General features: G+C 39.2%; 1 protein-coding gene across 1 annotated transcript in view; it reads left to right on the forward strand.

Moving 5' to 3' along the window:
• OXCT1 (3-oxoacid CoA-transferase 1) overlaps window positions 1–25,515 on the forward strand; it is an 85,075-nt gene that overhangs the window by 12,682 nt on the left and 46,878 nt on the right. The window contains exons 4-7 of the mRNA XM_054283260.1: window positions 3,788–3,923; window positions 7,976–8,125; window positions 9,814–9,920; window positions 16,352–16,412. Of these exons, the coding sequence (XP_054139235.1) occupies window positions 3,788–3,923; window positions 7,976–8,125; window positions 9,814–9,920; window positions 16,352–16,412 (454 nt within the window). The remainder of the gene's footprint in view (window positions 1–3,787; window positions 3,924–7,975; window positions 8,126–9,813; window positions 9,921–16,351; window positions 16,413–25,515) is intronic.

Here is a 25,515-nt window from a genome sequence, read left to right on the forward strand (position 1 = left end):
AATTAGAAAAGGCAGACATAGTTTTTGTCAGGAAGTTTTTGTAGGTCTGACAGGGACAAAACAACTAGAATGAATGTGTTGCTAGACAATCAGAGCTCCTTAATTTTTCTTGTCTATATCAATAGTTTGGGGTAACTTGGGTCACTGATATCCTTAATTAATGCCTAGTTTTCTTTTCCTATATGCACTTCATGTATTTTATTGATTCACTTTTCATCTTAATACAAAATGGGCTAACTTCTAGAAATCCAAACATATCTTAAGGTAAAAATGCATTCAGTGTCTAGCACTAATGTGTACTTTCCCTTTTCTGACTGCACTCATAACAACTATGTCAACTTCTACCACACCGTCTTCCTTCCTATCTAGGGCAGCATATTTTTATTGCATTTACCTTTGTTTTAATTTGTAAAGGACTGAATCCAGCTTTTGAAATAGGGGTATGGGGTATATTCTTTTCATGCACTCAGTAAAGATTCTTTTTTTTTTCTTTCTATGGTTGCTGTTTGATAGGTGGAGTGTAGCCTGCAAGGCAAATCTTTATAGGTAACATTTTCAGGGTAAACATAATCAAAGCTGAAAAGTTCAAAAAGCTCTTTGCTTAAAACAACATGATCAAGAAAGCAGCAAAAGGCAGCAAGGAAGAACTAATAACTTAAAATTGCCATAGAACTGTTACATTATAAGAAGTATCCATAAACCAGAGGTTTTTGAAAGTTGTAATCTTGGATAGAGATGCCACATGAAAATCAAAGGGTAGGGAAAATAAGAGTGAGAACAATGTTTCTGTGTGAAATGTGTGGTTCTTGGGACATAGACATGTAAGAGAAAAACAGGAAATATGAAATACGCTGAAGTGTTCAAGATGGGTTTTTGAAGGGACATGGAAACTGATGCACATGAAAGCAAAAGGGTCATTTTAGCTGGAAACCTAAATACAGATTGCATCCTCAGAGGAGATGGATGGTAGTGTATTTTCTTTCAAGAAATGTACATCTAAAAAAACCCCTATATGAGTAATGGCAACAGGATTTTGTGCAATTGCTCTGAAGATTAAATGCATGTGGGAGTTGAAGTAATTTTGTGTTACCAGGCAGGCAGAACCTCCTGGTGCATGACTTTTGAAAGGTGAAATTCCTGTTCTCATTGTGCTAGGGAAATATGACCTTGTTGTATGCTCAATAAAAAATCCTCACAGCAATTTTGTTTTTGAACAAATTTGCTACATTTGAAGAGAAGAGTAAGAAAGAGTGACTTAAGAAATGAAGAACAACTTGGCATGAGTGTGACAGGATAACCTTTGTGCAACTTTCTGCTTAATTTCTTCCTAACTACAGTTTCATTTGATAGAAGATACCTCACAGTAGTAGATCAGGAAATCAAGTGTATCCACATGGAATCCTGCAGGATGATATGCCAAATCCTATAAGGACAATATGGTTTCAGTAGCTGCTTCTGAGAATGTAGGAGCAAGGATTATGGATCTTAGTGAAATGAAGGAGAAATTTCTTTAACCGTTACAAATCTGCTCCTGGCCCTCTCTTGCCATCCTTTCTTACACCAATGCACACAGTATTTCATTGTCTAATGGAGAATTTGTTTTTTCTATTTGGTAACTTCCAAGTTTTGTAATGATAAGAGCAGTGTTAACCACCTGAGTGATACACAGAGATTGCAAACTCTGGCTTGCAAGCAGTTCAGGAAGCTTCCTGTTGTTTTTGCACTAAAAGCACTGTACAGTTTTGTTTCATTTCTGCACTTTTGCCACACAGTGCCATAATTACACCAACCTGTTCAACTGAGTTCTCTGCTTATATAATTCAGAGACTAAAATAAATGTGAGGAGCTTCACACAGATGTTGACTGGTCTTTTACATTTGTTTACTACCTTTTACAATGAGATGTCAGGGTTAGATAGTTTTCATGTGAGAGGAATTGTCCTGCTTTGAATTAATCTATACAGGAAATCCTGGCTTTTAATTTTTTTTTTTTTGTAATCTCTTTTGCCCACAAGACTCCTCTTTCTTCTCTATTCTTAGCTCTTCTAGTTTCAAGCTGGAGGATTTTTTTCTTGTGGTGGGTTAGAAACACGGGCTGTTTCTAAGGAACGCACATTTTAGTCCCAGGGCTTTGGCACCAGAACATTTTGGAAGTTGCATCATGGTTAGATTTTTAAATTTTTTTTAATCGGTCAGAGTTGGAGAGTGGAGCAAGCTTTTATAATAAATCACATTCTTTTGTATCTAGAGAACATAGAATAAATTCAGAGAACCAGGTCAGAGAAGATTGTTTCACTTCCTCTCATCCAGTTTCCAAAGTGCTTGAGTATGCACTGAAGTGGGCCACGTCTTAAAATAGTCCTAACCTTAAAATAGTGCTCATAATGCATGCAGTTGCAAAGGCACTGGGGCTGCATGTCTGTCCATGCAGCCCTCAGAGTATTGTGGTGGGAGAGGAAGAGCTGGTGCTGGTCCTGCTCACTCAGCCCCTCTCTCTTCACCTGCAGCACTGCAGTCTGTGCTGGGGCTGGCAAGCATTTCCACGTTTATATTTGAAAATGAATACTGCATAATAGTAAAGTTTTTTAATCTGGTCTTAGTTTGCAGCTCTTCTTTAGGAAGGGTGTTTTCAACAGGATTCATATATTGTAAGCACATATGTGTTAATTACAAAGTGCTAATGATTGATAACTTAAAAGATTATTTTAATATTTTTCTGTATTTCTTATCCTGAAATGTCAAGCCATTGTGTGGATAATTAAGTCATATTGAATTGAGCCAACTCATAGCAGATACACATTTTTTGTGAGGTAATTCTGCATCATGGCATCTTTTTTGTAGAGGGACTGGAAAGTCTGAGTTCTCTGCTTATATCATTCAGAGACCAATATAAATGTGGAGGAGCTTCACACACATGTACCAGTCTGCTGGCATCCTGCATAATGGGCTGGAAAAGTGAAAGAAACATGTCTTTATAATATCATCTATGTTTATTTCCATATTTATATGTTTTCCTCGTATTTCCTTGAATTGAAGTAGCATTTTTTACAGAGAAACCTTGGTTGCAGGAACTCCTGAAAAATGTTTCTAATCCAGAAATACACAGTATAGCATACAAACATAAGGATATCAGAATTTTAGAAGCACTGGCACAAGAAAAATGTTATATAGCATCTCCGGCGTTCAGTTTCAGTTGACATAGACAAGAAGATCTTGTTTGTAGTGACAAAATCCTTTCTTGAAGTAGGCGGTTATTTAGTAAGAGATTTAATTATTTACTATTATAAGAAAATTTAAATACAAAAATTCTCTTACCTCATATAGAAACTAGCATTATAAATATCAATATGCCTTTCTCCTTGGGCTCCTAAGCAATCACTTGTCTTTTTCACAGTGAGCAGGAGCGTAAACAAAAATATGTCTTTGTTCACTCAAAGCCATGTCTGACTTTTTATTAAGTTGGTAAGGCTTTTTGAAGGATCAGATATGTAAAATTACACCACTTGTCAAGCTGGTATTTTTTAGCTGCTAACATGTGAAATGAATTTAACTGGAACTTTTTGGATGTATTCTGTGCCTTGGAAGAGATGAGGTCTGAAAACTGAAATATTAAATTTTAATTGTAACTTTGATGCTTTACCCTCTAAAGGCTGGAATTTGTTTTTTGTCTTCAATTCGTTATGTGTGGGGGAGATAACTCTGTCCTTTTTTGTTAAGTCATTACAGCTTATCAAGTGGTTTTTTTACAATAAAACTGTTTTGTCTGTTTTTTTGCATTTTCTACTCAGTGTTGACAATTTTGGACTTGGTCTTCTGCTTCAGACAAAGCAGATAAAACGCATGGTGTCATCGTATGTTGGAGAGAACGCTGAGTTTGAACGCCAGTATTTATCTGGTGAGCTTGAAGTTGAGCTTACACCACAGGTAAGAAGTGTCTCTAAGAGTGTGGTTTCTTTTCATCTAAAATACTGAGTAGAATAATGCCTAAGTGCTCTTTAAAAATTCTTTTTCAATCAAAATGCTTTCCTTGTATGCAGAAGACACTTACCATCTGTGGTGGGCTGACCCTGACTGGATTCCAGGTGCTCACCAAAGCCTCACTCTTAACTCCTCTCAGCTGGACAGAGAGGAGAAAATATAACAACAGACTCATGGGTTGAAATAAGAGAGAGATCACTCACCAGTTAGGATCTTGGGCACCATAGACTCCTCTTTGGGAACTTAGCTTATATCAGTCAAATCAGAGTGGGCTAAGAGAAGTAAAACCAAATCTTAACACCCCCTTCCCCTACATACACTTTACCCCTACCTTCTTCCTGCTCCAGTGTGGATTCCCTGTGGAGTCACAAGTCTTACCAACATACCTGCTTTAGCGTGAGCTCCTCTTTCCTTGGGGCCACAGGTCCTGCCAGGAGCCTGCTCCAGCATGGGCTTCCCAGGGGTCACAGCCTTTTTTCAGGCATTTACCTGCTCAGGTGTGGGATCCTTCAGGAGCTGCAGGTGGATTTTGTGGCCCACCATGGGCTGCAGGGGCACAGCTGCCTCACCATGGTCTTGCCACAGGCTGCAGGGGAATTTCTTTTCTGGCACCTGGAGCAGCTCCTGACCCTCTTCCTTCACTCACCTTGATGCCTGCAGAATATGTTCTTCTCACATATTCACACTCCTCTCTGCTCTGGATGCACTTATATCGGTGCAAGAAGATCTCCTTCTTCAATATGCTGTCCCAGAGGCACTACCACTGTTGCTGAAGGGCTTAGTCTTGGAACCAGCTGGCACTGGTTCTTTGGACCCTGGGAGAAACTTGTGGCATAGTCTCACAGAAACCACCCCTCTAGCTACCAAAACCTTGCAAAGCCAATACACCATCTTAGGGTCATGCATCTGTTAAGAACTGACTGTGTGTTATTTGTGTGGATTCCTTTAATGGAATGAATTAATTATTAATAGATTATATTCATCTGAAGCTTTAAATATATATATAAAAATATGTATAAATATATACACACACATATGGAGATGGTAGAAAAAGGCATAAACTATGCTCAGTACTGTGGCCCCGTATAAAGGAAGGAAGTCAAGAAGCTGCTGTGTTCCCATCTTGGTGGCAGGTTTTGGAGATTTTGCATGTGCAATGCCTGCCATCTAGTGAGCAGGAATCAAATTCGGAGATTTCATTCATTGTGAGATAAAACCCTTTTTGGCTTGTTCATTAACTCTTAGTGAAATTATTCTTTGTGTACTGTTATAAGCAAATTTAAAACTTTACTTTTTAGCACCGTATTTTTAAATATTTTAGCACTGCCAAGCTACCCAAATAACACGAATGCAATGAGATCCTAAAATCATTGATATCAGTTATGTTCTATTGAGATCAACTTCTGTGAAGTTGGTGTTCTAACTTCAAAGACTACAGCATGTTACTGTGTGGCATTTTCAGAGGTGACACATAAAATTTGGGCTTTAAACATCTGTTTATATAAATGTCTGAGGAAAACAACTGTGTTAAATTTTCATTGAGATTGGTATCTTGAGCTCCCTCTCTTGTGAATCACAGAATGGGTCAGGTTGGAAGGACCCACAGCAGATCATCTGGTCCAAGCTCCTTGCCCAAGTAGGGTCATCTCAAAGCACACGGCACAAGATTGTGTTCAGATGGTGCTGCTTGAATATCTCCAGTGAAGGAGACTACATGACCTCTCTGGGCAACCTGTTCCAGTGTGTGGCCAATGTCACAGTAAAGAATTTCTTCCTCATGTTCAGATGGAACTTCCCATGCATCAGCATCTGTCTTTTGTCTCTTGTCCTGTTGCTCAGGACCCCTGAACAGAGCCTAGTCCCTCCTCCCTACTTCAGATACTTACAGGCATTGATAAGGTCCCTTCTCAGTCACCTCTGCCCAAGGCTGAACAGGCCCAACTCCCTCAGCCTTTTCTCATAAGAGAGATGCTCCATTCCCTTAAGCATCTTTGTTACTCTTCACTCCAGGATCATCTCCAGGAGTTAATTTCTCTCTTGTCCTGAGGAGCCCAGAACTGGACACAGCAGTCCAGACACGGCCTCACCAGGGCTCAGTAGAGGGGCAGAGTCAGCTCCCACAATGAAGCTCCCATCTCCTGTTGAAGATGCTTTTCCTGATGCACCTCAGTACACCACTGGCCTTGGCCCCAAGGACACACTGCTGGCTCATGGACACCAGGACTCCCAGGTCCTTCTTCTCTGAGCTGCTTCCCAGCAGGCCAGCCCCTGGCCTGTACAGTGCATGGGATCATTCCCCCTCAGGTGCAGGACCCTGGATTTTCCCATACTGAATTTCAGATAGTTTTTCTCTTCCCATCTCTCCAGCCTGCCAAGGTCCCTCTGAAGGGCTGCAGAGCTCTCTGGGGTATTGGCCACCCCTCCAAGCTTTGTGTCATCAGCAAATGTGCTGAGGAGGCATCTGCCCTTCCTCCAAGCCATTGATGAAATGTTAAACGATACTGGGCTCTGTATTGACCCCTGGGGGCACCACCAGTAACAGGCCTCCAACTATATCCTGTGCCACTGATTGTAATGTGCTGGGATTGCCATTCAACCAGTTCTCAATTCACCTCACTGCCCTCTCATCTAGTCCACTCTACCTGAGCTTGCCTAAGAGGATGTTGTGAGAGAATGTTTCTTAGAATTACAGACATGAGTGGAACAGTTCCTTTTATACCCAGTCAGCAGACCTGAAAATAGCCAGACACTTGTCATGTCTGATGTTTCAAACGTCACAAATCTCACAATGCATTTTTTCTTTCCTATTTAATGTTCAGCACTTTCACCTAGGTGACCATGAACTCCTTAGACATGCAGCTGGCTCTGTGGCTACAGATAAGTTATGTAGATCCAGCATGGAATTAATGGGTCTACAGTATATAAGGGGAAACAGTAAGGGGAATTAATTGCTTGCTAGGAGATGTGGGGATTTGAAATATTTGTGTCAATTATGTCAAGAAAAATAGTCTTTCCTAAAATAGTATGGTATAACCTTAGGCAAAATGGGAGATTTTTGTATTATTCTTGCACAGTAAGGAAGACATCATGGTGAGGTCATGAAATGATATGGCTTCTTAGAACACAGGACTCAGTATCATTGCATGGTTTGCATATGCCTCTTGCCACCATTTTGAAGAGGCCACTGTGCTTCTTGCAGGATTACTGGGGAAAATAAAAGCTATGTTGTAGAGGCTGTTAAACTGGGTAATTGATCATGATGTTTTTGTCTTGCTTTGAATCCAAGAGAATATAAAAAAAATCTGGGAAACAACATTAATGAACTGCAAACACACATCTTTGGCCATAAGTTCATAATTAAGGCAAATGAGGAGTTTTTGCTGTTAGCATTCTGTACTATAGCTGGACATAGAGAAGAGTGCAGGCAGGGTGGTTAAAGAGAGTATAAAAACTGCTCTGTTAGCTTTTTGGTATTCTTGGCACGGGCAACCCAAATTACTGGACTCCCTCTTTCTTTCTCAATCTGCCATGCTTGGTTGTTTTGACTAGGAGTGGGCTCTGAAGTTTTTCTTAGAATGTTGAAAAATGTATATCTGTTAGAGAAGAAAAACCTTCTAGGATATGTAGCTGGGTGAGAAAGAGAAAAATAACTCTGTACTATTATCAAGAATAATTGGTCTGGAAACGAATAGTAACTGGTTGGTAAACAAACTGAAGGGAGAGGAGACATAGCCAAGTGCTGGGCCCTGGCATTTGGGAGGTGGTTTTATGACAGTGTCATCTTGAGCAGTTCATGACTGTGTGTCAAGCATTTCTTTCCATATCCAGTACTAGTCCCACATGGGAAAGCTAAAATGTGAGGAAGAAATAGATGATCACACCTGTCTACTGTGTGCAGAAGGAATGAACAGGATATAAAATAAAATTAATGCAAGCCATTCATCAAAGTTTGATTTGTTGTTCCCAAATGATGATTTCTTAAATGTGTTTTCCCATAGGGTACACTTGCTGAACGTATTAGAGCAGGAGGAGCAGGAATCCCAGCATTTTACACCAGTACTGGTTATGGGACGCTGGTGCAGGAAGGGGGTGCACCCATCAAGTACAACACAGATGGCACCATTGCCATTGCCAGCCAGCCAAGAGAGGTAAGAGGTCTGATCACCATTAGGAAGCCTTCACCATTGAAAAATTAATTTCTAACATATTAACAAGATAAGCAGGTGTTTAAGAAGGAGTTAAGTTTAACTTTACTGTATTCATTTAACTGGATGTCTGTGGTACCAGAGACGACAGCTTTGCTTCCATTGCTTACTGCTGTCCTCTGTGATGTGTTAAAGAAGTTTTTACAGTTCTAGAGTGATTTAGCATCAAGACCTGGTCCAAGTGGAAGCCTGCCTTGCTGAGTTACTCTTCATGTGACTGTTCTTTGACCAGGTTTGTTGTGTATTCAAAGTAAAACCTGTTCATGGGGCAGGTGCTCCTTAAATACTGCACTATGCAGTAAGCAGCCCTGCAGCTGCACATTGAGCTTCAGCCTTAGAAGAAATGGGGCATTCTCATGTTAAATGGCAAGAGCTCAGTTGACACAAATTTCAGGAAATCCATTTCCCAACATTTGAAATGCAATTTAGTCTCAGTTTTTAAAATGGCAAAGAAGTAAAAAGACTGTGGCTTTCAAGGTAGAAGCAAGGGTTTCATGTTGAAGTTGGATGTAGAATTTGGAGAAGGGATGTCTCAGTGCTATAATGTTTCTTGAAGAAATGGGTGGGGCTAATATTGTGTGTTCCAATTAGGCTGCATACAACATTAAATTTCACCTCAAGAGCTTTTCTGGGGTAAAGGTAATTCTACTCTAACCCGTAGCTTTCATGTGTTTTATACATGACTATTTGCAGTATCTATACGTTGTCTTAATATTTTATATTCCCTTAACTTTTTTACTGCATACATCATTATGATGTTTCACCACTTGGAAGAATGTTTTGTTCAATAAACAGCTTATAATTTTAATAACATTTTTCTTATTTTGTTTTGATTTGGCATTTGTGGGAAAATCTCCCTTACTCAGTTTAATAATGATGGAGTGCTAAAAACATGACTAGTGTGACTTGTTGATTCCATTCTCCACATCCATTTTGCACAGAAGTATCATTTTATAAAGGCTCAGATTGCCTTTTATGGTATTGGCAAACTGACATCTGATACACTTTTCTCATACTTCCCCTTTCAGCAACTTTAAAAAGCTCTCAAGTAATATTTGTGTATATTCTTACCTTCTACATTGTTAAGAGAGGTGGTCATTCACCTCTCTATATAGGACTGAAAGACTAGCTCTGTCCCTCTTCCATATTTTGGCTTCAGGCATAGTGTCATTCATTCCAAATATTGATCATTAATACAGGGAAAACCAAATGAAACTCAGCCTGTTAGATGACATGATTTGAGAGGTCTTTCTTGAATTGACTTAATTTTGGATTTGGTGGTGGGCAGTGCTTTTGACCTTTTGCAGTAATTCTGCTTTAGCATTTCAGTTTTTGATTAGCTGGTAGATGTGCAGGACAAAGCATGTCTAATTCCAGTAGATGGAGCAGGAGGAATATGGATTCTCATGATGTTTCCCTAGAGACACTATGATAAAACTGGGGTTTATAGCCTGTGATAAAACTGGGGTTTCCATGCCTCTCTGTTATCATACAGCTTTTCAGTAAAAACTGTACAGAGTACAAAAAGAAGCTGAAATATAATAGTCTGCAAAATTAACCCCTAAAATAAGTATTACATGTGATATCTGTTGGAAGAAACCTACATCTCAATTTTGGACTTTTCCTTATAGGTGAGGGAGTTTGATGGCCGTCACTTTATTCTAGAGAAATCTATTACAGGAGATTTTGCTCTTGTGAAGGCATGGAAGGCTGATCGTGCAGGAAACATAATTTTCAGGTATGACTTGTTTACTGGTGGGAGAAGATTATTTTACAGTTTAGGTACTGAATGAGAAGGAGAATCCTGTCTCCTGTGTTATGGGAAAATAATGTTTTACTGATTTCATATTCTTTCATATTGTCTTTCCCTACTGTCAAATTACACTGCTATAAAACACCAAAATGTAATTGCTTTTTCTAATGACTTTTGAGAATTCAAACATAGCTGTGAAGTAAAGCATTCATAGTTAAAAATGAGGCACAGCAGACCAAAGTCATTATGATGATTGTCTGATTGTTGAGAAACTTAGTGACATTCCCTTTTTTTCAATATTCATGCTAGTTTGGGTCCTTTTTCTTGAGCAGTTAAAGGCTTACCCAAGAAGTACAGGTTCATGCACAACAGAAGAGAAGGAAACTGAGTCAGTTTACTGGCCAGTCAGTGATGGGAAACCTGATTCTGTCTAAAGAAATCTGTGTTTAAAGTTTATTTCATCATCACCAGTGGTGTAGGGAAAGGCATCATATGAATTTAAACATTTTTGCAATGAAAAGTTTGATGTTGCACTACTGGGAAAATCTTTTATATGGGTTGCTCTGTTTGTGTTCTGGTTTGGCCTGGACTGAAGCAGGGGAGAGGTTTGCTTATGTTTAATGCCTGGTTTTTATTTGTTTGTCTTATGGCTATCAGATGAAAAGGTGAGTGTTGTAGTTACTGTGTGCAGATTATTACAAGCACATGCTGATTGAGAGTCTGTATGGAACAAACAAGGAGTTGGAAAAACAACTGAAAAATATGTGTACAAAATAACACCCATAAAGTAATGCTTTTCTTAATGTGTATATCTATACATATATATTTATATAGCCACATAATTAATACTAAATTAAAATACTTGAAAATTTATAATTAAGTTTTTATTTTGCCCGACACTTGGCATCTTGACTTGCCCATTGGCAAGATAATACGGTTTCTGATTGAAAGCTGAACTTTCTTGTATGTATACAGATGAATTTGATGGCTGCTAAACTGCTCTCCGTAGGGCCTGGTACATTGAATACAGGAAACTCTCTCCCCCCTTGGCCTTGTCTTTGATCCTGAGGCACTACTCTGTGTGCTTTTATCCTGTATCTTTCTACTGATGCATACTGATGCATAGTAGATACCTCTCAAAACTTCTTTCATTCTCCATGGAAAGACTGGTTGTGTTCTCCTTTCCCCCTCTTCTTTATGTTCTCTTGTTCTCTCTCCCTTTCCTTCTTGCTTTTCCTTTCAGAACTCTTCGTTATGTCTCCCACATTCACACGATACAGCTGATAACAGTTACTACTTCCATCTGGAGTGAAGACCTAAAAATCTTGACTCCTTCCTTCCACTGTAACTAACTGAAGATGGAAACTGATCATCATCTGGTGTCCTATTCCATACAGAATATTGTTAGCTCAAAGGAATGTGTTTATGATAAGCAGTGACCTATTCTGTTTCTGGATAAGACAAGATTATCTGATAACACAGAACAGAGAAACATAGGGTCATCTTATAACTTGCTGTTTGCTACCACTTTCACAGCAGTGTGGTACTGTTCATAGTTGTTTCCCGTGACAGTGTGAAGCCAGTAGCATGGTGTGTCTGCCAAACTGTTAATCGTCGTCAAGCTAAGAGCTCTTGGACCACAGGCTGGCATTAATTTTTTTCCTATTCTCATACATTAAGCTATGCTGTTGTCCTGGAATTCAGAATGGCACCAACTTCTTTAGAAAGCTGCTTTTAAAACTGTTTGGTTTTTTAAAGTTCTACTTCATGGTTGGTAGATCTTTTGTCCCATACAGCTTGTTGTGGTGGATTTAATTTCAGGCATCTTCATGCTGAGTGAACTATTCTGCACCACTGAACAATGGTTAGCTTTTGTCTAAGAAAGGTCTTAACCTCTCTTGAGGCTTTGCCCATTAGGGACAGCATCAGGGAGTACTTCTATGGATAGTCAGAGAATCCCAGAATGGCCTGGTTTGGAAAGGATCTTAAATAGCATCCAGTTCCAGCCTCCAGCTGTGGGCAGGAAGACGGTTCACTGAGTTGGGTTGCTTAGAGGTCCATCCAGCCTGGCCTTGAACACTTCTAGGGATGCGGCATCCACAACTTCTCTGGGCAACCTGTTTCATTTTCTCACCACCCTCAGTAAAGAATTTCTCATATCAAAACTAAAGCTCCACTCTTTCAACTTGAAGCCATTTTCCCTGTTTTGTCACTACATGCCCTTGTGAAAAGTCCATCTATGTTGAATACTCCCTGCAGGTACTGGAAGGCTGTAATTTGGTCACCCTGTAGCCTTCTCTTTTCCAGGCTTAACAATTCAAATTCTCTCAGCCTTTCCTTGTGTGAGACCTATGGTCATCTTGGTAGCCTCTGGACTGGCTCCAGCCGGTCCCTGTCCTTCCTGTTCAGAGGACCCTAGAGCTGGATGCAGTGCTCCAGGTGTGTCTCAGCAGAGCAGAGCAGAGGGGCAGAATCCCCTCCCTGCCCTGCTGCCCACGGGGCTCTGGGTGCAGCCCAGGACACGTTTGGCTCTCTGGGCTGGGAGTGCCATGGCTGGGCCATGTGCAGCCTCTCACCCAGAGCACCCCCAAGCCCTTCTGGGCAGGGCTGCTCTGGGGCTGCTCATGCCCAGCCTGGGCTGATAGTGAGGTTCTTCCTACCCAGGTGCAGCACTACCCAGCACCAGCACTTGGCCTTGTTAAACCTCATCAGATTCCCAAGGGCCACTTCTCCAGCTTGTCCAGGTACCTCTGGATGGTCTCTCATTCTTCAGAAGTGTCACCAGCACCACTCAGCTTGGTGTCTTCTGCTAATTTGCTGAGGATGCACTAGATTCCTTTGTCTGTGTCATTATTGAAGATATCAAATAACACTGGTCCCAGTAGAGACCCCTGAGGGACACCACTTGTCACAGATGTCCACTGGGTCTCTGAGCCATTGATCATTAACCTCTAGGTGTGACTGTTGAACCCATTCCTCATCTACCAAACAGTCTATGCAGTCAAATCCATCTTTCTCCAGATTAGATACAATGATGTTGTGGGGCTCTAAAGCCATGTCAAAGGCTTTACAGAAGTGTAGATAAATTACATCTACAACCACTTCCCATTCACTGATGTAGTCACTCTATCATACAAGACCACTATATTGGTTAGGCAGGACTTGGCTAACAGAAGTGAAGTTTTGCTGGCTCTCCTAAATCATCTCCCTGTCCTCCCTGCCACTTAGCACCCCTTCTAGGAGTATCCACCATGATCTTCCCGGGCACAGAGGTGAGGCTGAAAGGTCAGTAGTTCCTGGGGTCCTCCTTTATATAACTTTTAAAGATGGGAATCATCTTTCCCTCTTTCCAGTCACCTGGTACTTCACCTAACTGCCATGACTTTTCAAATATCATGGAGAGTGATTTGTCTGTCTCCTTTGGCTCCTCTCCCTTTTCACCTGGTCCCATTCTGCTAGTTGTTCTGGCCCCATGTACCTCGGCTTTACAAGCTAATATGTGGCTTGTTGGTGATGAAAATAGACTATTGACAAAGAAGTGGAAATGTTGAAGGGATGACCTGGGTCAGAGCCTCTTCTGTGAGAGTCATGTCAGGTCATCTCTTCATGCTTCAACTGGTTTGCAATACCTAAATTCAGCTCATACCTGAGGTGTCTCTGCATCTTCATATCACTGGATATGTAGTGGATGTAGTTTGTTGGTTTAGTCTGCTATGAGCTAGTTTGCTATCTTTTGCCTCTGGGAGAAAAGATGTCATGCTTTTGGGTGAGTTTAGAAATCCAGTGGAACAATGGAACTTTGTTGATGTTGCTGAATCTAGATGTCTAGAAATTTTTCTTAAAATAAAAATGCAAATTTGTCTAGCTAGTTTTTGAATTTCCTACTGCTAACTCATTAACATTATTCTGTGTTGGAAAATAAGTGTAGTGTAGTGTAGTGCTTCTGTTGTTTTTTTTTCTTCTGGATGCTGTGCTCTTTATATAAGAGCCTTTGATCCCATAAAACTTCTGGTGGTGTGTTCTTTAGAAATAAAGCCTTTGATCCTGTAAAAGATTGCTGCTTCTGAAACAACTTTACCTAACTCAAGAACAGTTTAAATGGCAGAAGCTTTTATAAATTACGTCAGATTAGAGACCATTAGCCCTTCTTAATGTCAAATTAACATTATGAAATGTTTTCTTGTAGTTTTCTCCCTATGTAAAAATAATTTTATATCAGTTTCTTTTACTGGCAAGAGTAGCCCCTACAATCTAGAGAAAGTCTTTGGCTCAGAAAAGTAGTTACCTGGGATGAAATACTGAATTGTTTTGTCATCTTCCTTTCCCCCATCTGTATCCATTTCTTAGCTATTTTAATTCAGGTTTTCTCTCTCTGTTTTTCTTCTCATTTGCTACTCTGCCTAGTTTAGGGGAGTTTTTCCTGAATCACTACTAACTAGTATTGTTTTCGTCTCTCAGAGGAGAGTATAAATTCACATTGTGGGGTTTTGTCCTTTGTTTCTTATTGTTACATACTTCTTCTGGGTGTGTATAGCCACCAAAAAGACCCATGGGCAGAAGACATTCATAGAATCACAGAATATCTTGAGTTGGAAGGGACCCACAAGGATCATCAAAGTCCAGTCCCTGGCCCTGCACAGCACCATCCCCAGGAGTCACATCCTGTGCCTGGGAGTGGTGTCCAAACGCTTCTTGAGCTCTGTCAGGCTGGTGCTGTGACCACTGCCCTCTGGGTAAAAAACTTTTTTCAGATGTCCAATTTAAACCCTCCCTAACTCAGCTTCAGGCCATTCCCTCAGCCCTGTCACTGTCACCACAGAGCAGAGATCAGTGCCTGCCCCTCCTTGTCCCCTCACAAGGAAGATGCAGCTGCAGTGAGGTGCCCCCTCAGTCTCCCCCGGGCTGAACAGACCAGGCCCTTCATCATCCTTGTGACCCCTCTTTGCACAATCTCTAATAGTTTAGTATCTTTTTTATGTTGTGGCACCCAAAACTGCCCCCATCACTCAGGCTGAGGCTGCCGCAGCGCAGAGCGGGCCAATCCCCTCCCTTGCCCAGCTGGCGATGCTGTGCCTGATGCCCCCAGGACAGGGTTGACCCTTTGTGAGAGGCTTCACAGCTGCTATATATTGCCAATAAAACGGGGTTTGCCCAGATAGGTGTCTTCGGGTATAGCTGTGATGGTGTCGGTATGTGCGCTGGGATGCCGGCGGTGCCGGGCCTTGGCCGCGTCCCTCGGCGCTGCCCCCGAGCCAGGCGGTGGCAGCAGCGCCCCGAGGCTCGGAGCGGCTGCGGCGCCGGGCACGGTGCTGGCCCCGGGGGAGGCAGGGGGAGAGCCCCTGCAGGCTGGACTCCTTCGTCTTAAGGGCTTTTACCCAGCTTAAATGATTCTGGGAGTCTGTGAAACAAGAATGGTCAGGGGGGAAAAAATGTTTCTGTGGAAAAACGATGTGGGAAAGGAGGTTTTGTCTTGTTTTGAAACCTGGTTTCATGGATTTTGAGGAAAAATTTTCAGAAATTCTGCTTTTTAACAGAGAAAAATGCTGTGAAGCTATCAGTGGAACACTATTAAAGCCTTTATAGTATTTCTTAATTATTAAATGTGCCACGCTGCTTTGTTTGTTTTCTGAAAACACATGGAGTGGTTGACACAGATCACTTGTTTCCCCTGTGCTCCTAGGATCTTGGTACAGTTGCACAGGTATACATGTTAAGTATTGCTTTTATTCTCTAGAGGTTCTTTTTCCTTTATACAGAAATGCTCTGTGGGAGTACTTAGGGTGAATACCAGAGTCTTAGAGTGAGTGCCAAAACTGACAGAGATTTGGGGTTTTTTATCTTGTTGGGTTTTTTGGTTTTCCTTTGTTTGATTGGTTTTTTTGTGGGTTTTGGGTGGTTTTTTTGTTTGTTTGTTGGTTTTTAATTAAGAAAATTGGATTACATTTACTACCGGGTAAAGTGCTATCCGAAATCCTAGTCTGAGTTAGGAAAGCTTGCTTGAGAGATTGTTAGGCCTGGTACTGGTCCCCTGTGGGGATTAATTTCATTCCTTGTGCAGTGAAAAAATGGCATTGTACAAAGTCCAGCTTGCTGCTGCTTTTGGATCCAATAAATAAAGATATCAGTAACATACCCAATTTCAATTAAACAGTGTGCTGATTTAAAGTCAAAAGAGTTGTAATAAATACTTCCTAATGTAGAAAAATATGATTTAATTTCAGATGCATCTTACACAATTCATCAATACTTTTTTCTCCCTTACACTTTTTTTTATTAGTTTTTCATCTATTTGGCAAAAAGCTTTGTGATGCTTAAAATACAGACATTCCTCTAGTAGCTTATCTCTGAAAAGTCTTTCATTGTGCTATTATGGCCTTAAATATTTATTAATTTTCGTTTTTTGTTTTGTTTTTCAGGAAAACGGCAAGAAACTTCAACCAACCTATGTGCAAAGCTGCAAAAACCACTGTAGTGGAGGTAGGGAATTGAAGCATAGTAAGCCCTATACTGGTATAGTCAACATACCCCTTTACCTTATATGGTATTCTGGAGCCAGGCTGGGGGGATTTCAAATCAGGGTCATTGGTCTAACCTCTCTCCTTGGATTGCCTTCTCCTGACACTGTGCTCTGCTTTGGTGAGTAATTCTTTGTTGCTGTACAACTGATGCTGAGCAGGACTTTGTGTTTGCTGTGATCAGCCTTTGAAAGGGAAACAAAGAAGAGCCTTCAAATTTGTTAAATAAAGTAATTCATGGATGAAAGAGGAAAAGAGTAGGCTTAGGCTCTGTTTGAGAAGATTCACGTAAGACTTTATGCAAAACTTCTTGAAAATAAAATCAAGTACATAACAACATAGATTAGGCAAACCACAGAGCTATCACAGTTATGGTCTCTAAAATGCAATAAATTACATAAATATCAGTCCATAATGAGATACAGACATTTGGCTGTGTCTTGAGAATGAGGATAAACTAGCTGATCTAGAAGTTTCTTCCATTCTTTTTGCCCTTTTTCTTTGTCTGAAATGAGAATATTTAAAAACATGAAGCAGCCTATTCTGAAAAAATATTGGTGCCTGGAGAGTTGCTAAGGCATAGCAATATGTAAAAGATAGACTGCTCGCTTAGCTTTTTCTTCACTCTCTGTTAAGTTTTTTTATATGCCTAATAAAAGCTAAATGCAGTTTGGCAGTAAGATCAAGACAAACTCTTCTGGACTATTTCTAGAAAATGGTTTATGGAAGAGGCTGTTATTTCTTCAGGGTTTTTTGTTTGTTTTGTTTGGGGGTTGGCTCGGGGTTTTGTCTGTTTGTTGTTTGTTTGTAAGATGTTATTTGGAAAATATATTTGTTATATAAGCATCTCTGGATAATACATTTGGGAACTTTAGCTATTTCTTTGTGCCTTACAGAACTATCACAAAAAATACCATGATATTTGCCGTGACTTACAGTGCCAATACAGCAAAACATTCTCATGTTTTGTTTTTAAGAAAGGTTTCAAGTATTTTTCTATCTAAAAATTAAATAAAGAATCTTTTCTTCTAGACACTTGTCCTTTATACCTTGCTCAGTCTGGCATTTAAAGAATTTAAGTAGATCAAAGCCTTCCACCTACATTCCATCTCCTTCTCTCTTTCTGCTCTTCTATCCATGTATGATAGGGTAGAATTTTCTTGTCAGTGAGCAGCTGATGTGACATCGTTCTTGCTGTAATTCCATTTATCAGTTGTTAGTAGATCTGCTGTGAACTGTGTCCACTGTGAGCCTTACTGCATTTTCAATACCATTTAAAAAACTGTCAATCTTTTTTCAAGATGTGTTATTAATATTACTTTGCAATTCTGCTTTTTATGGACAAATTAGATGAAGATACAAAACCACAGATTTAGGACAGATATTTTGAACCATCCTTGACTTAACTTCTAAATGTCACTCTTTCAAAGTGGAGTTCAGAATGCTTGTTTGGGTGTAAGAGTTAAAACCCAGGGAATGAGAAGGAAATATCTCTGTATGGTGTCTAGTACATCCTCAGCATTGAGCAGTTTAAGTTGTCTTAGCTCACCACTAGGGAACTGAGGCAACTAAAAATTTTAGTTAAAGTTGGTCAAGGCTGAAGGTTGAAATTCTCAAACCCATTTACAGGGAGAAGAAAAAGGTTTGTGTGGAGTAGTAATTCAGATACTGTCTTGGCAGGAGGGATTTCCAGATTCTGGTGCTTGTTCCCAGCTCTGTTTCTGTAACTGACTGATCATTTAAGTGAATTTAAGCAGACAGTTCTAGTACCTAGGAGTAGAGACTTGAAGCCAACTCTACTGCTTTTCATCAAAATAGCTGCAGGTCAGGCTTGTCTTCAAAGATAAAGTGATTAACTGGGGTTTTCAGGATTGTTTCCCACTTGCTGAGATTTACTTTAGTTTCTGATCATTGATACAAATATGGAATGGCATTTGGCATAGTAAGATACTAATGAAATATAAACTGATGGAAATCCAATCTCAGTGTATCTGTGAACTTGTTGAAAACAGAAAGTTAACTGGAAATAACATTTGTTAACATGTCCTGCAAAGTTAACCTGGGGAGGTGTGAAATTTGACATGCATACACTGTGAAGGACTTTTTTTTCTTTACTTAATGCTGTTTTTCTCTAGTTTTAGTCTGTGTGGTGTTTTACACACTCTTATCTGAAGTACAGACAGACACTTAATAATTGTAACAATTCAGAGGCAGACAAATTCTGTCGATGTGAAGGATAAAAGAAAAGGAGATAAGAAATAAAAACCCCCCACTTCTCCGACTCACAGACTGATAGCTATTGTTTTCTTAAAAATTCTCCTGTATTGTGAGAAGCAAGATTGGCTGCACATAGTGGTGTCTGAAGAAGGAGGAAGTCAGACTGTTACCTGTTATATTTGGGACATGCAGTGAAGAATTACTGATTTTTAAAATGGCAGATTGAACTTTCAGCCTTGTTTATTTTGAATAGGGAAATGGAAGTAGCCAATCAGTAGCCAGAAGTAGTCAGAAGTAGCCAATCAGTACTCATTTTGGGATCAGAAATACATTGATTGTAAGCTTCTAATTAAATGCAACAAGTGCTTACTGGTCTGCACAAATGTTTTTAACTGTTGCACGCATCTCTTTTGTTTATCTAAGTGAGAGGGAGTAGAATATGCTGTCAAGAAAATAAGGATAGGTTATATGAGGAACAGATAACTGTCTATAAAAATCTAACTGTGCCAAGTCCAGTGGAATTTCTACTTTAATTTGAAGGTGACCCATTATTAAAGGTCAAAAAAAATTCCACTGTATTGCATGATTCCTGTTACTTGGAAGTTAACCTTTGCAGAGACAAATGCTAAATAATGTTGGTAGCATCAGTTATTTTGGCTTTATATATAAAAGTGAAATGATGCAGGGAGTTCATCGCTTCTCACTTCAGCTTGCAGAACTTGCAGAAGTTAAGCATGCAGCTAGACCTGTAGCTTTGTTTGAACCTGAGCTCTCACACACATGCTCAACCTGAGGCTTTCAGGTTGTTTTTTTCAGAGCTATAAACACTTTCCTGCTCCTGTAGCAAAGATGGGAGAGTTGAGAAATTGACAAAAGAATTCCTACAATTTCCTACAATACAAAAGAAGCTCAATGGTCAGAAGTTATATACAGGCCACCAGCCCTTGTAAAGACTGAAACGAGGAGCATGGCCTGTGATAGAACTTGAGAGCTTGTGTGATGTTTAAGATGTGGTAGCACTTCCAGCACTGTTGAATGAAGGTGAAACTGAATTGAGGAGGTGTCACTGCTGTCAGGACCCTCAACAGAACCTTAGAATTTTGTGATGGGAAATGAAGTCTGTGGCAGCTTGGAGTTGCAGGAAGGCCTCTTGGATGTGTGCCTAGACTCCTAGGGTTAGGGCTGTGATAACAGAGTGCTTCTTAACATGTGTATCTCCCTGTAGAGACACCTCTGGCCAGAACTCCACTGGGGCTTTGGTCATGGCACCTCTTTTTTTTAATGAATTGGGGCTACCCAAGTCACAGTAGAAAGCATGGTGAGACCTTGCCAGATGTGGTGTCATGATAACATGGGTGATATAGGTTTGGGCTCCTGCTTTCTGCTACAGAAAAGAGTACATAAATGTCTGTAACTGTCCCAAATGACCCCAAGCTCTATCTGTTTTCTTTTTATTCTCTGCTGTGATACCTACTGAATATTTTTCACTGGTGAAGTGGTTTGAGAGCTCAGCCACTGCCACCATGAAAGTGTTTGGTAGTGGTAATGGTCAATATGTTTAGAAATATTTATTGACTGGCTGTTTGAATATCCAGTTTGAATAATTTTCTTGTTCAGATCACAGAAGATGGCTAAATATATCTCCTTGGGTAAATAACATTTACACCTCAAATAATATCAAGAGAGGGAAAAAAAGAGAGTGTACTTTCTCATAAAAATGCATTAAATAAAAATCATTAAGCCCTGCATTTTATCTCTGGTTGCCTAGTAACAACACAGCCACATCAGTGAGCACCATTTTCTCAGGTACAATGAACTGCGTGGCACTAAGGGACAGAATCAGACTGAAATAAGCTATTTGTATCATGTTATCTGTGCTAAATCATGGCATTTGGTTTTATTGAGGAAACTTGAAATGAACCTTTTTTTCTGTGTATGTCTATACCTCCAAATGCTTGTAACAATGGCAAAACTTTCCTCACATGCACAGCTCTTCTCTGAAAAACTCTTCAAGATTTTTGCGCAGTGACAGTTTACTATAAAAAACCTGTAAGTACCACTTTAAGGTGAAACAATAATCTAGTAGAAACTTTTTGTTACCTGGATGCTCTAGCCATGGAACTCAAAAGTGAAGCCTGGTAGAGGATGACTTTGGGACGGGCACAGACTTTACATTAGTGTGTGTTTCTGTGAAACCACAGATCTGAATAGACATAGAATAGAATTAAATAGAAATAAATAGACACAGATGTAGAATTAAAGTTCTGTTCAAATGCTGTAGCCACTGAGCTTTTGTGTTGCTATAGCTTTTGTTGATATTATTTAACTGCTCAATGATGAGTCTGTGTGTGTTTAGGCAGTGGTTGTGAGGGAGGGTCCCATGGATCTGCAGTAGGAGAGAGGCTTTTTTTAAGAATCCCATTTGTCACAGGATGGACGCTGAACTTCTTAGTCCTGCCACATTACCAGCTGCTTTTAGTGACAGTAGAATTCTAGTTGCCATAATATGCTCCTATAATACATTATATATATAAGTGTGTGCATGCATATATATGTGTGTGTGTATATATAAAATAAATATATAAAGCTTTGTATCTTGAATATGTAGGTAGGTAGTCGGGCCTTTTGACTGCATAAGTGTATTTACATGCCTAGGCCTTGGCTAAATCCTGAGTCAGGGATGCCTGTGGGTCTAAATTTAGATAACCCAAATATAATGTATAGACATTACAATAGCCTTTCCCAGAGGAATCTTAGTTGAAAGATTTGAGTGGACATTTGTGGGAGAGCAACTTTGAAATACAAGCTCATGATTCTTCTAAAGTGTAGAAGGGAAAATAGCAAAATATCAGGAATGTCTCTTGGGAAGACTGATTTCATAGACTTGGATTGATGAAACCTTCTGGGAGGAATAGCAAAGAAGAAATGAAGTTAGGGAAAGACTGTGTTAATGAGTTTGAGAATAAAATTTTCCAATGTGGAGGAAGTATTGGAAGAGCAGTAGGAGTTTAACCTTGATCACAATCATTGTAATCTCAAACACAGAAAAGAAACATGATAGAAAGTGAGATCCAAGCTCAGATGTCTGAGACTAAGCATTACAAAGCCAAAGCAAACCAAAAAGCTTAAGCTTCTAAGAAGTATCCAGCCCAATACAAAATAAAGAATACTTGAAAGTAGCAAGAAATCTTTTTAAGAATACATACATAGTTGACTGGGAGACCAAGAATACTTCATTCACCATTCAATGAAGGGACTAAAATTATCTGTGCAGGTTACAATGAAGGCTGAAGAGCTTAATGCCGTTTCTCCTACAGTACTGAGCAATGTTAACAACCGGTTTGGCAGCCATAACAATGCCAGTCATGGAAAGTTAAGGAGCAAATCAGAAAAGGATTGGAGTTGAAATTCAGGGACCACCAGTATTGTTTTGGAAAATCAGCTCCTAGAAACATTTACACACCATTGCCACAACAATTTTAGTTTCCCAAAAAGAATCCTGCTCCCAGACTTGAGTACTCTTCTGTTGCTTTTATTTCTCTTCAATGTATTTTGTTCCTTGCTTCTGTGTGTGCATGTGCTTATTAAAAACAGAACAGAACAACAAAACATTTGTACAGCTGTGCCACAGACCGTTTTTGAATTATTAGAAAAGTACTGGAATATAAGTAGTACTGGGCTAGAAGGTAGTTCATATGGTAGTTCTTGTCACATTTAGCTAACATGTTTCTGATTCATGATGTGATTATTGGAGTGTCTTCTGCCAGGCCAGGAGTATGACTTGATGATCCTAATGGGTGCTTTCCAACACAGCATATTGTATTCTGTGACTGTTCTATTCTATGATTTCATGGGAATAAACTCCTTTGATATTTAATTTTGCAATGTGAGGTTTGTGGATGTTTTTTGTTTGGATGGAGTTTTATGTTGGTTTTTTAGCTGTTGTTCTTTTATTTCCTGGTTGTTGGGGTTTTTTTCCTGCAATTGCTTTTCTTTTATATATAACATCTAATTAAATGGCTTCAGATTTGGCACTTTGTTGCTCAGGTAGTGAATATTAAGTAGTTAAAATTCATAGCAGATCAAATTGTTGCTGACTGCTGTTCAGGTAATTTTACCTCCTTATAATACACTGCTGGAAGATTTGAATTTGGTTTTTTTCTTTTATCTGTCTCTTATATTTTATTCCTTTCTAAATTATACTTTTTTGAATGTGTGTCATGAGTTTTCTCAGCATTCAGCTTCATAAGTTCATTGCAGATGTGAATGTATTCTTCAATGAAAAAAAATCCTTTTATCCTTGTCACATATGTTAAGAACAAATATGACATTCAATAAGAACAAGAAAAAGGAATCTCGCAGTTGATCAGTAGATACTGCAGATTGCCAGGAAGTAAGTGTGCTGGAGAAACTGATGGAAAGCCTCTGTTTGCTTCTAAAGCTAAATTTAGAGGGTTTTTCATAACATTTTATAGAAAGCCTCATAGACTGTGCATTTGAAGTATATTTCACTAACAGTACTCGTGTCTTCTATCATGAGAATTTGAAAATTAAATTTAAAATGCTCTAAATTTTCAGCTCTGCTTTGTGTATAAGATGTGTGAATCAATCAATGACTTGACTGTCATTGCATTTAAAATCATGCATTATTATAGGACTGAAAATGCGGGAGAGTTCTACGCATGATTCAAGGAATTTACAGGCATCTATCCTGATGTCTTAAAGCATTAATTTGTTTTCTGTGCTATTAACATCTCTGATGAAGATTTCTAGCGTAGAATGAGAAAGATTTAACATCCAAACTGAAAATCTTCCAAAAAATTGCATTCTGACATGAAGCAAATGTATCTTTTCAGGTGATCAACATAGGAGATTTGAAAAGCTGCAGCCTCATAACTATTGCTGGAGTGAAAATTTTTGAGTAATTGAATCAGTAGTTCAGATGTTAGCAGCATCCTTTTAGCTCTTGAAGAATCCATCCCCTGCAAATGCTATGGAATTATTCAGTAAAAAAGTGAATATTTAAAGAGAAGTAATGGGTTGAGATACGAAGACTGGCTTGACTTAAATCATCCTGATTTTTCTGCATGACAATGGTAAAATAATGACTGCAGGTGATGGTAAACGAATGAACAAGGACAACAGCGTAGTTTTCCTTTTCTGTGTCCTAAACAGTTTCCTAGTCTTCCTGTTTTTTCTTTTTAGTTTCCTCCCCAAGATATTGTTAAGTTCTGTTATAGAGAACTTGCATTCAAGGTGTCTGGTGTGTAAAAATGCACTCCCATTTATATTCCCATGAATATAAACTAAGATCCTTAGTTTGCAACTTCTGATTCATCTGGAGTGAGCAATAACTAAACAAATCTTAAAGCAACTCCATGTTTGAACAGGTGTGTTCCTGGATTTCATTACAGAGAAACAAGCACACTCCTCCTTTTCGTTAACCTTTGGAATAAGTCAAGTGTATTTTATGAGTCTTCTTGTTGCTGAAAGAAGTGGAGAAAGTTGTGGATTTGATCCCCATATGGGCCATTCACTTAAGAGTTTCATTCCATGATTCCTGTTGGTCCCTTCTGACTCAGGTGATTCTGTGAAATAAACCCAATTAGAATGGTTAAGGTATGTAGCCAATTGGCTCTATAAGCAATGGGATAAGGGGCACTTGTGCTCAAGACAATTTTTCACTATTTCTAGTGAAATTCGAATTTTCTTGTAAGGCTATGATAAGCAAAAAATTCCATTTTTATAGTTTAAAGGACTGATTTAAATGTTTCTGCCAGCTTCAAATAATAAAAAAGTGCTTTTATACATACTTTATTCTTAGGACTTTTTTAATTTCCATATGTGTCTATTGCTCTCTTTTCCAGACACCTTTTAGGAAGGATAACAATTAAGTGCAAGAAAACTTTAATTCTTCTTAGAATATGTTGCTGACATTCTCTTTATATCCATATTTCTGTGGTCTGTTGAAAGTGTCTAAGTCACATCAATTGTTTTCTTTCTTTCAAACTTTTCCCTTGAAAGGTACCCTGACTAACTTCTTCCTCAAAACTATGGAGAAGTTTATCTTCAGTATTTTGGGAGGTTGGGATATCTGCTGTCATTCTGAAGGTGGAATGGACCGCACGAATTCCTTGTTGAGAAACAAAGCAGTAGCCTGTCAAGTAGCTTCCAGAACTCTTTGAAAATCACCACTGTCTCTAATGAACATCTGAAAGAAGGAGAACTTATAGATGCATGCATAGAACATGCCTTTTTTGGATGAAGATACCTTTTTGTTACCTTTACTGAAATACCTGCAGGGCTTCTTTTTCTTACCAGAGAGAAGCAGCAACAGAATTAGCTACAGATCAGCTGCTAATGCATTGTTTTATGTTGGTATTATGTTGCTGTGTATCTCCTGCTGAGCATGCTCTGGTGTGATCCTTAGTTAGAGATATTCCTTGAATCTGAGCGGGGTTTGATTGTGCTTAAATAGATTTTAAAGTACAAAACCCACCTTTGATAGTGCAATGAAATCTCTGGGTTCTTTCTTAATTTTATTTTGCTTTTCTACTTCTCACTTCAGTATTTAAATTCCACTTAGTTTACTTTTGAAAGTAAAGCTTAAATCTATCTCCTGACCTTTAAGTTACATTTCTTGGAATGTGTAGGATATGAGAGCTCTTCTTGTCTCTTTTCATTTGCAATTCTCAGATGTGAGTAAGAAAATCTTTTGTTGTGATTATGGTTGGGATTTTTTGGGAGTTCAATTATTACAGGTAAAATGTGATTAATTTTAATAAAAAAGTAATTTATTTATTTTTACCTTCTAATAAGTTCAAAGGCTGTCAATCTAAAGCAATTTG

This window comes from Melozone crissalis, unplaced genomic scaffold (assembly GCF_028551555.1).
Source record: "Melozone crissalis strain CALT ecotype California unplaced genomic scaffold, PUWL_Pcris_2 ptg000036l_1, whole genome shotgun sequence".
NCBI classification, from domain to species: Eukaryota; Metazoa; Chordata; class Aves; order Passeriformes; family Passerellidae; genus Melozone; species Melozone crissalis.